Source organism: Aplysia californica, unplaced genomic scaffold (assembly GCF_000002075.1).
Source record: "Aplysia californica isolate F4 #8 unplaced genomic scaffold, AplCal3.0 scaffold00148, whole genome shotgun sequence".
NCBI lineage: Eukaryota > Metazoa > Mollusca > Gastropoda > Aplysiida > Aplysiidae > Aplysia > Aplysia californica.
The window spans coordinates 250,424-265,042 of NW_004797418.1; the positions used below are offsets into that span (position 1 = coordinate 250,424).

Genomic DNA, 14,619 nt, shown 5'->3' on the forward strand with positions numbered 1-14,619 from the left:
GGGGAGGGGGGAGAGGAAGGAAAGAGAGAGTAGATATCTTTGAATTTGCAGAAAGAAATGAATATTCATTGTCACAGAGGAGAAGGAGGAGAAGAAGAAAAAAAAGAAGGCCACATCGAATGAAAGCAAAAGCTCTGCCTCCTCCTCACAACAGCCACACATCCTCCACACCTGTTTGAGTGACGTGACATCGTCTGGCAGTTTCGAACGGTCAAACAGGCTGATGTTGTCCAGGCCCATGAAGCCGTTGCCATACAGGTAACTGGACGTGGGGTCCAGCCTGGTCCACCTGAGAAATTTACAGTTCCACATCACTTGCGGGAAGCTTAGATGGGACGCGGGACAATTTTTTAACCGAAAATGATCATCCCAGCAGAGGAATGAGTAACGAACAAAGATCCCCAAAGTAATTTAAAATATTTTTTTTAGGTAACGGTTTTATGATGTTCGCAACTGCATAAGGTCATATGAGCACAAGGGACACATTAAACATTGTCAGTTGGTAGGAAATTTTGAATTTTCCCAGGGTGGCGGCCGGAGCCTATTCTTATCGTTTTTGGACTACCAAGGGATCTTTAACGTGCACACGGGACCTCCGAGACGCACATAGGACCTCTGAGATTTTTGCCCTTTTCCGAGAAGGCTAGGTGTTAGATCTTACCAGCCACAAGATCAGGGGCATGGCTGAAAGACAGCAGTAAGAGGGAACTGAGGAGTAACCAAAATGTTGCAGTAGAAAGGCTGTAGAAAGAGTCAGGAGGCCAGAGTAGAGGGCAAAGGAGGTGAGGGGGTGGAGGCAGAAAGTGGAGATGAAAGCAGATGATAGAAAATTGTTAGAGAGCAGGAAAGGAGGCGAAAGGAGAAAATTTTGGAGAAGATCGGGATCAATTGAAAGAGAGGCAAACACCATAACCCCTCGACCACTCTCCGAAATGTATGTTTCAGACTCGGTGCTTGAAGAAGAAGGAGATCAAAGAAATTATCAATGAAACAGCATGTGCCATAACATGGTGGAATCAAGTGCTCATTTATTTATGAGCATATGGAGTTATTGGTATAATCTAAAAACTTGTTTATTTGTCTTTGATGAAAAATTATCAATCTGTCTTAGACAGAAGTCAAGATTGTTGTAATCAAAGGAGGTGGGGGTCGCCTGTTATTAGAGGTAAAATTAGCAAGAAAATGGTCGCCAAAGCTTCGTGACTTCCAAAGCTATCCTGTTCCCCAAAAATAAAGAGTACAAAAAGACCCCAAAAAAACAAACAAAGAATGCAAAAAGGCACATTTAACATCAGACATATAATTTTTTAAAAACTGACAACTTTTACATTCACAATGAAGATAAGGAAAAGAAAGCACAAAAAAACCATTAGGCATATTATTATACAAAAAAAACTATCTCGTGCGTTCTCAAAATGCACCATAGAGAAAACATATCTCAAGACACAGAAGAGCGAGCCACTGACCATTGAAAGCTGAAAATGAGCCTGTTAAAGCAAGTCTTGAGGAAGGACAAGTCTTTCTCCCCGTCCTGTTTGTACATCTTCCACACTGCCCAGGCTGTGATGGGCGGGTTAGGGTCTCCCAGGTCAAACTCACAACCTGGAATCTGTGGATGGTTCAAGAATGTTGTTGCAGAATGCCCCAGAAACAACTAGTGGCTAGTGCTTACTACATCTGTGAATCCAGCTTCAAATCAAGAAGAAGACCAAGAAAAACCTGGCTGGATGGGGTTAAAAAGGTCCTGGAACAACATAACATATTTATCACAAATGCTACACACTTAACACAGGAATGAAACCTGCACCTCCCCTCAACATCCAAAGGATACCAGAGGAAGAAAAAAGTAAAAAGTTATACGGTCACAATGAAGAGATGCTTCATACTACTGCTTTTTTTAGTAAGAGTTTTACAGCATTCGATATACAATGAGGTCATATAGGTGCCGAAGACTCGAGGTGTTACAAGAGAGTAACAAACACAAAAAAGAAGAAGGAGAGATCAGGATGATAGATGTTTGATAGGAAAAAAGGAGCAAACCACACCACAGCACCCGCCAACCATCCGCATAGTACTGCTGTCATAAGAAAAATGTGGTTGATAGCCGGGTGCTCTGGTGCGATTTACTCCTTCCTTCCTATCAAACATCTATCGTCCTTATCTTTTTTGTGTTTGTTGCTCTCTTGCGACACCTCTAAACTTCGGCCCTTATGGGACCTTGTTGTGTAGCTGCAAGTACTGTAAGACTCTTACTAAAACAAAAACGAGCCAGAACAAAGGCTTACTCCAATGTTTTTTAATCACCTTGTAAAGCAGAGTCTGAAGGACATATTCATTTTTCATGTGACAATGGCAATATTGGTAGATCACTTGAAAAAAAATATTGAAAATGTTTTAGAAAACTGACAAAAATAAACAGAGAGTGTGCGTGTCTCACCTGGCCATTGGCATGCATGTAGCGATCAGAGAGTAGCAGAAGGATCTGATCTTTGGCGAATGACATGTCCAGACGACTGAACTGAGCACAGTGGAAGGCTAAGTCCCATGCCGCAAACTGGAGGAGAAAGATAGAATGAAAGTTTGAGAGTGAATGCAACGAAGGAGAAGAAATGAATGAGTGAGTGAAAGAAGAAATGAGATGAGAAAAAGAAGTCGGGGGGGGGGGGGGAGCGGGGTGGAGTGGGGGCGAGAGACAAGAGAGAAGACAGAGACAGAGAGACAGACAGAGAGAAAGACAGGCAGAGCTAGAGGATGGATAGAAAAACAGTGACAGATAATGATAAACAGACAGAGAGGTTGGGGGAGGGGTATCAAGTATATTTGTCACATCAGATCTTCTTACCCATGGAAACTCCCACTTATCAGGCATGAGGAGAATATCGTGGCAGTGTAGGTGATTCCACTGGAGCCTCTTCTGACCCAGAGCCGACTTCAGGTACTCCTTTTGGTACATTTGGTGCATCTCTGGAAAAGAAAGAAAGCAGACCTATTTTTGGCATCTGCAGTCAAACCTGCTCTAATGGCCAGCTAAGACAACTACCTGTACAAATGACCATTTCACGCTTTCCCCTTCTCAGTAAAAAAATGTTTTAATGACAATCTCCATGAAGTCCTCCTGTGTAAGATGACAACTTTTCTCCCTGACAACGGGCAGCCATCTTTAACAATTTTGAATGAAAGTGGAAGCCATCTTCCCAGTAGGCAGTCAAACGTTGGGTTTGTCTGTTTGAGGAAAGAGAAGCACATCGAAACAAAAATGGTCATTTAACTGGAAACAAGTATGGCATACAGTCAGAAACAACAGTGGGAACGTAAAGAAGTTATGAAGGACCTGCCAGTGGCACCCTCTATCCTTTTGTTTTAATAAGTGTTTTACGGCACTTGCAACACAATAAGGTCATATAAGTGCTGAAGATTAGAGGTGTTACAAGAGAGTAATAAACACAAAAAAAGGAAGAGAGATAAAGACGAAAGATGTCTGATAGGAAAGAAGAAACAAGCCACATCAGAGCACCCGACAACCACCCACACCCTTTATCCATCTGCAAAGTTGTTTGTAAAGTAGGCCAAAAATGCAGCCTCTAGAGTGGATAAACAATGGTCCCCTAAACCCCCGCCCCCAAACCCCTTTCCAATCCCAGTACACAGTTGAGGTTCCCCCCAAACAAAAGTACCCTCCTCCACATAGAGTAGCGTGACCCCCTCGCGGCCACTGCTGGTGTGCGGCAAGTTCTCATAACTCACATTCCAGTTGCTGTAAGGCTTTGAATAAACCACTGTAGCTTCTCTTGGGTCTGCCAATGCATTCACTTTCATTTCCGGTCTTTCCCGCTGTTCCGACACACGTGATGCGAGTTTGAACTTTTCAACCCAGAAAACATCCCTTCGTGAAATTTCAGGTGAGTTTTTCATTAGCTCTTACCACAACCTAAATATTATTATTTTGTCAACTAAGTGTGGTTTCTGTGTTTTAAAATGCATGTTTTTAAGCCTAACATTGTATAAATATCGCTCAAACGTAAACTTTCGGAGAAACGTCAATGGACGCAGCCAGGGCAGGGTAATTTTTCATGTGGGCCCACATACGGTCGAATCGGCCGCACCGAGGATGGGCTTCACAGTAGAGGTCCTGGCCGCGGCCAGAGTCCAAAATGATAGATAGCCCTAGTCAAATGAAGGCTAAAGTCTTGAGATAGAATCTAGACCTTGTGCTTGATAGGGGTAGGCTGTTTGTCCACTTAATAAAGCTAGATCTAGATCTACTGGTAACGGAACAATACGATATTTTCAAGCATGGCACCGAACTCAGTGGCCTAGTGGTATGGCGTCCTTCTCGGGAATGGAAGATCGTGGGTTCAATTCCCGACCAGGTCATACCTAAGACTAAAAAAACTGGCAATCTAGATCTAGTAGCTGTCCCACCTGGCGTCGGCATTATGGGACGAGTGCTATGACAGGTTGGCCCGGTGTTAGTACACTGTGACTAGATGGGATAGTAAGTTCTGTTACATTTCATATCCCAGTGTAACAGCACGTTAATTTGCCTAAATGACCTACTGGTTTTCATTAGAGACGATAAAGGCCAACTCAAACAAAAACTCAAGTATGGCATGAAGTGAACACTAATCTATCCAAAAAATGTGTTTTCCCAAGCAAGTCTCAAAATGAGTGGGAAACCGAAGGGGACAAAAGAAGCTTTAGACAATGTGTAACAAGCAGTCAGTGAAGGGATGGGGAGATGCCAAGTCAATCTGAGACTGAAAGATTCCTTCGTTCTTCCTACTTTGCAACGCAGGAATAATGGCGGCAACAGAAAGACATCGCTGGAAAACCTTCCATCGTTCATCAGTGGACAAAAATTCATTGACTCTTTAATCAACAAGGAGAGAAAGATCAAAAGGAAAGCAGAGATGGAAATGAGAAAAGTGGACAGAGTAGAGCCAAAATGGAAGAGGAGAAATGGAAGACGGGAAAGGAAAGAGAAAAACAGCGAGGGGAGCTGAAGAAGCAAAGTGGAGAAAGAAAATAGAAAGAAGATGCAAGAAGAGAGGAGACTAGCCGAGGAGAAGGGGACGGACAATAAGAAGAAGAAAAAGAAAAGAAGTCCAAAGTGAAGGGAAACAAATCCAAGAAGAGGTTGAGCGATTCAGACTATGATACATGTACAAGTGCAGGTATCAATGAAAGTGAAATGATACTGTTTGATGAAGATGACCTGCAGTTGGAAAATTTCATGGGAGAAGAATGTTCGACTGAGGAATCCATGTTTGCTGAAGTGGGGGTTGTGGAAAGACATGAAACTCCACAGAGATGACACATGGACAATGAAACGCTTGAACTTGATGAAGGATCAAGAGTCGGACCACAGACGGAGAGAAATAGAAACAGTGTTGCTGCTGACAATGAAGGAAATAGGAAACAAAAGACAGGTGGTTGAAGTAGAAGAAACAGAAAGAGAAGACATGCTTGAGAGAGACGGAGATGGGAACAAAAGACCAGTCGTTGGACTTGGAGTAGAAAGAGAATAATATGCTATGCGTGAGATGAATGAAGAAGAGGTGGAGGACTGCAACATGGTCGGAACTGGAAACGAAATGCCAGCATTGGCTGAAGCGGAAGGAAGGCCAGACACTGTGAATGAGGAGAGTGGGGATTCACTTGGTCAGCATGGCTGTGGAGATCGTACCTTGAGGCCAGAGACGTGAGACTTGTCCGTTCTGCTCTTATCAAGAGTATACGAAATCTAGATCTAGATCTACCATCCTTGCACTTTTTTGCATAGATCTACGCTGTCATTGATTTCCATTTTGTTTGCATGCTCTGATCAAAAGTAGATTGAATCTTGTTTAAGTTGTATGTACCATTCTTTAATTTTGAACGTTCCCGTTTGCATTCTGTGTCACTGATTTCCATTTCGTTTGCCTGCTCTGATCAAGAGTCTGTTGAATCTCATTAAAGTTGAATGTAGGCCTGCTATATTTCAAATTGCACCTTATGCGTTTGTTATTGATTCCCTTCATTGTTTGTCATGTTTTCAAGTGTTTGAAGCTTGTTTAAGGCCTGGCCGCCTAACGGGCATGGATTCGGCCGCACCTAAGTCAGGCGGCCGCATCGTTGGCTCGTCGTCGGCCGCACCCAGGGCTGCTGGCCGCCAAGTGGTACGCCGAAGTTGTGCAGAAAACACACACTGCACTCTATACTTGAAGTCTTTAAATTCCCGGCCAGGTCAGGGCCCTTCCTGCGGCTTTTTTCTCCTCGAAAATCAAGTTGGGAATCTCTTAGTGCAGAAGCAGTGCTAGCTAGAGGGGAATGTTCGCTTGTGGCCGCAAGTGGTCAAGTCACTCTAGTAACTTTATTGATATATCTATTCTAATTTTTCCACCTAAAAATGGTGAAATGGTATATGTTTAACACCCCTATCAACATTATTAGGCTATTAAGAGGCGGGACCTCCGAGTTTAACATCCATCTGCAAAAGGACCAAGCCAAATAGGAAATTTGTGTAAAGTGCCTTTCCCAAGGACACAACATCAGACTGAGCTGAGGCTCGAACCCCTGAACCCGCATTTCCCGATTACGGGTCCCATAGCCAAACCACTAGGCTACCAACACCACCCTAATTTTTCCACTCCATATAACTTTTGGCTTTGTCATAAAATAACACACACAGAGTCATATGTCCATGTCGTATATGTAGAAGGTAGTCAGTGGGTGTTACTGGTAGGCCCAACTTCTTTTCTTCTCACTACGACTTCTATCAGTCTAAGTTGCTTGGCCCTTCTCTTTATTTAACTATCAAACATTCTGATTTTTTCTTTCTTTTTTCTTATGTCACTTATTCCATGACTAAGTGAAACGTCATAAGCAGTTAATTTTGTCTGGATATAATTTTACATGAAAATGATTAGAGCCATATAAAGAACACTAAATTGAGATCATAAACCAACACAATGAAATACAACACCACAGATGAGAGAACTGGACTCTACTTTTGGGTTTAATATGTGAGGCAGCCTAGTGAAATCAGGCGCTCTTCAAAATAATCAAAGTGAAGTAACTGGCATTTTCCGCAGGCTTGTGAATTTTTATCGAATTCTTGTTTTTTGGCTCAACACCTTTCATGCCCATTAAAGAACACATTTCGGTGTGGATTTTACTGAAAAACGTTGATAAAAGGCACAAAACATGTAAATTTTCAATTTCCATGGACTCTCAAGCTAAGGAAATAACTTATCTTTGGTGGCCATTTTCTTACAAATTTTACTTCTGAAACCAGGTGACTCCCACCTCCTTCCGTTTCAAATATCTTGACCTGTATTCAGGATAAATGGATACTTTTTTCATCAAAAGGAAGACAAATGAACACACTTTAAGATGATACCAATAACTCTACAAGCCCCAAAATTGACGAGCGCCCGATTCCACCGCGTTGTGACACATATAGTTTCTTTTCTCATGCACAATATATCACTGCAAGATGCTGTTTTGAGCCAACAAAACAAAACTTTCTATAGATTTCTATGGGGAAAAAATGTTTCAAGTGCCATGTGGCATTAATTTCATACAGATATTTTGACACGCAATTGTTACATGATACTACCAGTATAGAGTCCAATTTAAAAAAAAAATTTTTTTAAAAGACACCACTGAAAAGAAATCTGAGGGGGTCGTTGATTGGTGCTCTGGTATGGTTTGCTCCTTCTTTCCTATAAAAAAAATCTATCATCAGTATCTCTCCTCCTTCTTTTTCAAATTAGCAACACCTTTAATCTTCAGCACTTATATGACCTTATTATGTTGCAAGTCTTTTTTTGTAAGTGTTTTACTGCGTTCGCAACTGCATAAGGTCATATGAGCATGCGGGACACATTAAACATTTTCAGTTGGTAGGAAATTTTGAATTTTGCCTGGGTAGCGGTTGAAGCCTACTCTTAGCAATTTTGGACCACCAAGGGATCTCTAACATGCGCAACTTGCACACAGGACTTCCGACATTTTTCGCCCTTGTCCGAGACGACTAGGTCTAGATCTTTCCTACCGTAGAATCAGGGGTGTGGCTGAAAGACAGCAGTGAGAAGGAGCCAGGGAGTAACAGTAGAAAGGCTACAGAAAGAGTCAGGAGCCCAGAGGAGAGGGCAAAGAAGGTGAGGGGAGAAAGTGGAGGCGAAAGGAGACAACAGAACATTGCTAGAAAGCAGGAAAGGAGGTGAAAGGAGACAATTTTAGAGAAGAAAAATTTCAGTCGCTATGTGGATTCAAATGTGGGACCTATTGAATGAGAGGCGAACACCTTAACTCACTGGAGACTGGGCCTTATTCGGGTCTACATGTGACGAAGACTGGCATTAGGGGTATTTCAACATTGCAAACAACACCCTTCCCAAAGACATAAAACCACCATTTTTACACACATAACAGATCTACACATGCCAAATATGACACAAAAAAACAGAAAGGCAATATCTTTTATAGTTTTAAAAAAATGATTTTTTGAAAATATGCAAGCTAAAATTTTTTTGACATAATATCTTGTGTAAAAAAAACCCAACAAACTCCCCCAAAAATTAACCTTATGTGTGTCTTTTATTGTGTATTGTGTTTCAAAATGAATAAAAAGTCCAAACTCATGAATAGGCTGGTAATCAATATGGTCATCCTTATATGTATTAGCAGTCTAATCCACTTCAGTGTAAAAAAAAACAGGGCTCCAGACAAAGAGAATTTTGCATTTGAAACCCTAGTCTAGATCTAGAACACTCTCTATCAGAATGAGCGCTTTGGTGCTCATTTACATTGAAATCAGGATTCCCATGGTATGAAATATCATAATCAGAATTTTCTGAACTGTCACTTGAAAAATGTTTGCTTTTTTGTGCTGCCAAGTGGGTGGTTGACGGGTGCCCTGGTGTGGTTTGCTCCTTCTTTCCTATCAAACAACTCTCGTCCTGATCCCTCCTACTTCTTTTTTTGTGTTTGTTACTCTCTTGTAACACCTAATCTTCAGCGCTTATTTGATTTTATTGTGTTGCAAGTGCCGTAAAACTCTTGCTAAAACTAAATGTACTGCCATCAAACTGACGAAATTTTGTGAGAAAAGACATGCCAGAGAAACTCAAGTAGGGCCTCAGTGTAACTAACTTTCCTTCCAGGGGTTCCTGCCAATTCCGGTTTAACTTTGCACGAAACAAAACAATGGTCAGCTGCTTGGTAAGAGAAGGTTCAAGCAGTGTTTTCACACATACTTTACCAAGGAGAAAACGCGAAACTTGTGCTCGCAGTTGGTGCATGAACCGCCTATTGGGAAAAAATTGGTACTGGCAAAAGCTGCGTGAAACATCTCAAGTGAGTTTACCTCTAGGCCATGACAGCCCCCCCAACTTTTACTAAAATTTTAAAAAATCAATAAGGCCATGTAAGTGCCAAAGATTAGAGGTGTTGCAAAAGAGTAACAAACACAAGAAAGAAAGAGAGATCAGGAAAAAAGATGCTCTATAGGAAAGAAGAAGGAGCAAACCACACCCAGAACACAAATGATCTGACCTTTGTTCTTCATGTCCATGTTGTACATATAGTACTGCTTGGACCACAGAAGTCCCGCGATGGCCTGTCGACAAATGTTCTTTTCCTCCGCCTTTGCCATTTTTGGTATCACCTGAACCAAGATCAAGAATCCTACATTAAAAACCAATATTTATAAATAGATTGTCAGAGCAAAGAGAAGTATAATGACACAATAATAGTCATTAAGTGCCTGTAAAATGTAAAAGAGTCAGACAGAAAGAAGAGAGGGGAATGAAGAAAAACGACTTACCATTTGTGCTCAAGCTTCCTGCTATTTATTAGAAAAAAAACTCCAATATCTAATACATAAAAACTGAAAATAAAAAATTCCGGACAAGAAACACAAAAGAAATTGATCTACTCACGCCATAAAGGACACATCGCTCACACTGCCATGACTCACTTTGGCGTAAAAATCTTCCGCTTTCGACTTCTGTGACTTGATGATGTTGTCCAGTTTGGAAATTACCTTCTCCACCACATGGTCGGCTGGGAAGATCTGCCAGTACACGGAGGTCTGCGTGTTGCCTTCCATCTCCACAGACATCCAGGCACAGAACTTGGTACCTGTGCCGTCTGCTCTCAGCCCGCTTTTGTCTCCTGGGGGATAAAAAGGGAAAAAATGTATTCATTTATTGATGGCATAACTACATGATTAAGGGTATATAACTTGGTGATTGAAGGTACAATTCAGTGATTGATGGAATATAACTCCATGATTGAAAATATAATTCAGTGATTGATGCTATATAACTCAATGACTGAAGGTAGAACTCAGCAACTGATGTTATTTAACTCAAAGATTGAGGGCATAATATGACTAATCATCATAACTGTATCAGTCTCAATCAACACAAATCAGATCATTTCTTGAAGGGATGCCACAACCCTGCCTTTCAGGGCCAACCCGGACTGAGAGCCATAGAGCATCCCAGCAGAAAAACAGAATACATATTATATTTAAAAAACTTCCCCTCCTGGGAATCAAACTCAAGTCTTCTGTGTGCACTGTGCTTTTGCCTTACCATTACACCACAGTCACCAGTCTATATAATAGTACAGTCAAAACTCGTTATACCGCATCTCCCCCCACCCTCTCCACAATTATACACTAGGTTTTGCTAGTATATGAAAAGGAATACCTATATGAACATAGTATTTGTGCCTTTACAGCGCAATCCGCCAACAGTCTGAGTTATACTGTCCCTATTAAACCAATGTAAATTCACCCCATTATACTGCCAGCCAGTTGGCTGCCAGAGGTATTCCATACACTACACACGACACTCTCTTGGTGGCTGCATGATAATCCGTTTCCCACATAAGTCTCTGCGAGTTTCGCCTATTTCTAGCATTAATTGTCACCAATTAGCTTCCGATTTGCACCAATGAAAATGTTATTATTCATAGTCGGCTTTAAGCTGGAATGTAACCTTCTCTTTGCCCCTTCCAACTGGTCTGCATGATTTCCAACAGTGGTCAAGTGTTCAGAATATTGGTGTCCCATCCATGGAAAATCATATTCCGCATTACTTCCTATTTCCCGATTCTGGCTGTAAGTCGCATGTATAATGTGGGGGAAATGGTCTTGATTTTTAAAAATCGCTTGAGTTATAAGCCACAATACACAGTGAGTTGGGTTTTTTTTAACTTTGTTTTTCTCATACATGATATTTATATAGTACATTTTCACAATTCGCTCTGAGACCTTTACAAGACATACAAGAAGCCTACTATGGCAGAAAAATACATTCAGCATTCATGCACTAGGGCACCAGACATTGTCACCTTTAATGATAAACTTATGAAATGCATCTTTCTTCCCAAGAGTCTCGGTTTTGCTTTTCTTTCTGTCTGTCGTCACATCTCCTCCCTGAGGCTCCTCCGTCCCTCGCTGAGAACTGGCAAACTCATTGTGGACAGAGTTGTTGTCAGTGAACAGGAGAGACTTGAAGGTCACGTTCTTGGAGTGGTGGAAATTGATCCGGAAGATTCCTGTGCCCGCCAAAGAAAGAAATAATTGTCCATCACACATACTTTGTGCAATGGATATTATTCATATTATTTTTAAAAGTTGAATATCTTTTTGTCACTCTCTCTCCCACTCACAACATACAAATACACATACACTCCAATACACATATCACCAACCCATATCATACACACACTCCTCCACTCAAATCACCTCTCTCTCTCTCTCTCTCTCACTCTCTCTCTCTCAAACACCCACACACACATGACCAACCCATGTCATACACAAGGTCCACAGAGTCATCTCCCACTGCCTGGAACACTGGTGTTGGGTCACACACACACGCGCACACACATGCGCGCACACACACACACACACATGCACAAACAAACACACACACACACACATGACCAACCCATGTCATACACAACATCCATGGAGTCATCTCCCACTGCCTGGGTCACAGGCACGCGCACACACACACGCACACACACACCCACACACACACATGACCAACCCATGTCATACACAGCATCCACCGAGTCATCTCCCACTGCCTGGAACACCGGTGCCGGGTGATTATGACCTGTCCTGGGCCAGCTCCATGTGTTTCTAGAACAAAAAAACCCAAAACAAAACAAAATTAAATCATAAAGTGGCAAAATAAATTGGGGTTTATTGGAAACAAAAACAATATTTTGAATCTATAAGAAACAACTCCCCCCCCCCTCCCCTAGTTTGGGTCTTTTAAAGATAACAAAAAAAATTATTTGGGTCTATCAGAAAACAAAAAAGTAATAGTTTTGCGACTTTTTGGGGGAAAATGTTTTATGGCGCTCACAACTGCATTAGCACATTTGGGTCTGTTACCAAAAAAAAAAGAAAGAAAAAAAAAAGCATGTTCGATTTTGGACAAACTGATCAAATGGGTCGGTCAAAATGGCAGCATTTTCTTCTTCAAAAAATAATGTGTGCAGAAGCCGAAACTCTAAAGTCAGAAAAGAACATGCTTTTACATATTATATGATATTACGCCTATTATAACTGAGAATCATTATATCTGTTATAACTGTGCATCCAAGCACTCACCTGAAATAGAACTGTGGGATTATGTCTAGTTTGGCTGATTCTGCGGAGTGATTGAAGATGTTGATACGACAGATCACACTGTGAGTGGCTGGCTTTGCGTATTCGATGTTGACATCCCAGTAGGAGTGGGCATCAAATACACCTGTATATAAAACAAAAAAGAACCGGGAATTAATGGGAAAATGGAATTCAAAAGAAGAAACAAACAAACAAAGAAAGAAAGAAAAGCCAACATTACTGGGAATGGGCACAAGGCGATAGACAGTAATAGATCTTGTCAGTTTGTTAGTATTTGAGAACTTAATTGGCTGCTTGCATTATATACAGGGTGATCTCCCCAAAAAAACTGTATAACTTTTTTCTGAATTTATTGTACAGAATTTGTACTAGAAAGTTGTAATTTGGAACAGATAATATTCATTCAAAAGGAATTTGTTTGACATAAAATTCATAAAGAAGAAACTTATTTTGGAGAACGGAAATGGCTTTTATAAAAACCACCTATTAATGTAAAATGTATCAGTTTAACTCTTTTTTTTATGCCCCTACCCCACAAAAGAAAAATGTTGAAACATCCAACTATATCATATGGCCCATCAAACCGAAGGTTAAAATATAATCTATCAGATGGTGATACAATATTGAAGATTTATTCCAATTATATTAGTTTGGGGTTTCTAAAAGTAATTGTGCAATATCGGAGGTGTCACATAAAATCAACAATTTTCCAGCTTTGAAAGGTCATATCTCTAAAAAAAGTACAACAGCATCATTCACACTTCCCAGGTACGTTGCCTCAAGTAATGCAAAAAAATGCTGAAAGTTATGGATGTGTGCCTAACATAAAAGTGAAAATATGAAACATATACTGATGTCAGGGGAGGGCTTTTTTTTTTGTTTTTACGTTTCGAAGAGGACAAAAAAAGCGCTGAAATGACTAAAAATCGTCTCTCAGTGCTATATTTTCTTTCGTATCTGCTAACAGGAAGTCTATTCTATTATCTTGAAAACTTGGATCGGCCGAGAATTTCGTGTCTTTTCATTACTGGATTGGAATAGACAGCGAGCTACCCGAGATGCATTTTGCGGCTCTCGGTTCAGTGAGGCCACGTCCACGAGCCGCGCTAGGAAAAGTGTTAAAAGATCTTATAAACAAAGTCATGGAACGCTTGGTTTGTTTGTTTTTTTCTTTCCTTTTATTTACAAAATTTAATTATTCTATCCCTGTAATTCTTGAACAATATTTCTTTTCTTTCACAGAATTAAAAAAATATTTGTTTAATTTTGAAATTCAGAGAACAAATGATCTATATGTCCTCCTTTGGACTCGACACATTTTAATGTTAATGTTCAGTGGAGGCCAAACACAAAGATCCACTCAACCATGAGTAGTCAAAGCCACATATTACACTGTACACCTTACAGTATGGAGCTGTTTCTAGAGACAATAGGGGAGGGGGCGGGGGGGTGAGGTTGCCGAAATAGCATTTGTGGAGTTGATATAACCTGAAAGGAGTATGGGCTATGCCAAGGAACCAAATGTCAAAGAGGAAATGTTCACACTTTTCAAGACGATCGAGGAATCATGAACACATTGCTATCCTCTAATAGCTTCGCGAACGGGAAAATGGTACAGTCGTAGATGAAGATTTGCCTTGAGAACGCCGACCGCTGAGAAGTAGGAAAGTCATTGCTCCAGACATCGTCTACTGACAGACATATCATGGGGCTCATCTACTGAATTCTGCACCCCGATGACGTTTAAAGGTGAGCGAATGGTGTGTTTGACCTGAAGTGGTTGTTTCTCTAGGAATTTTTAGTTTCCATTCTCTACTGGTCCTAACTGATGGACCATTTTCAGCCTTGACATCAAAGAAGGCCTTAAGGGCACTTTAACATTATTTCCGTTCCTTGAGTGAAACTTATGAAATGAGTTGGTGGCGAGGAAATGTTCAATACAAAAAGCTCTCTGCTCTCTACTAATCTTAACCACAATC

General features: G+C 40.9%; 1 protein-coding gene across 3 annotated transcripts in view; it reads right to left on the minus strand.

Annotated features, from left to right (window-relative positions):
- The window catches only part of LOC101863181 (uncharacterized protein YMR196W), a 33,284-nt gene that overhangs the window by 10,451 nt on the left and 8,214 nt on the right, over nt 1-14,619 (minus strand). For all 3 annotated transcript variants that reach the window (XM_013081840.2, XM_005097166.3, XM_013081838.2), the window contains exons 5-13: nt 12,623-12,764; nt 12,051-12,145; nt 11,350-11,556; nt 9,965-10,161; nt 9,541-9,652; nt 2,843-2,964; nt 2,438-2,554; nt 1,467-1,609; nt 172-289 (exon numbers count right to left, since the gene is read on the minus strand). In XM_013081840.2, coding sequence (XP_012937294.1) covers nt 172-289; nt 1,467-1,609; nt 2,438-2,554; nt 2,843-2,964; nt 9,541-9,652; nt 9,965-10,161; nt 11,350-11,556; nt 12,051-12,145; nt 12,623-12,764 — 1,253 coding nt within the window. The remainder of the gene's footprint in view (nt 1-171; nt 290-1,466; nt 1,610-2,437; nt 2,555-2,842; nt 2,965-9,540; nt 9,653-9,964; nt 10,162-11,349; nt 11,557-12,050; nt 12,146-12,622; nt 12,765-14,619) is intronic.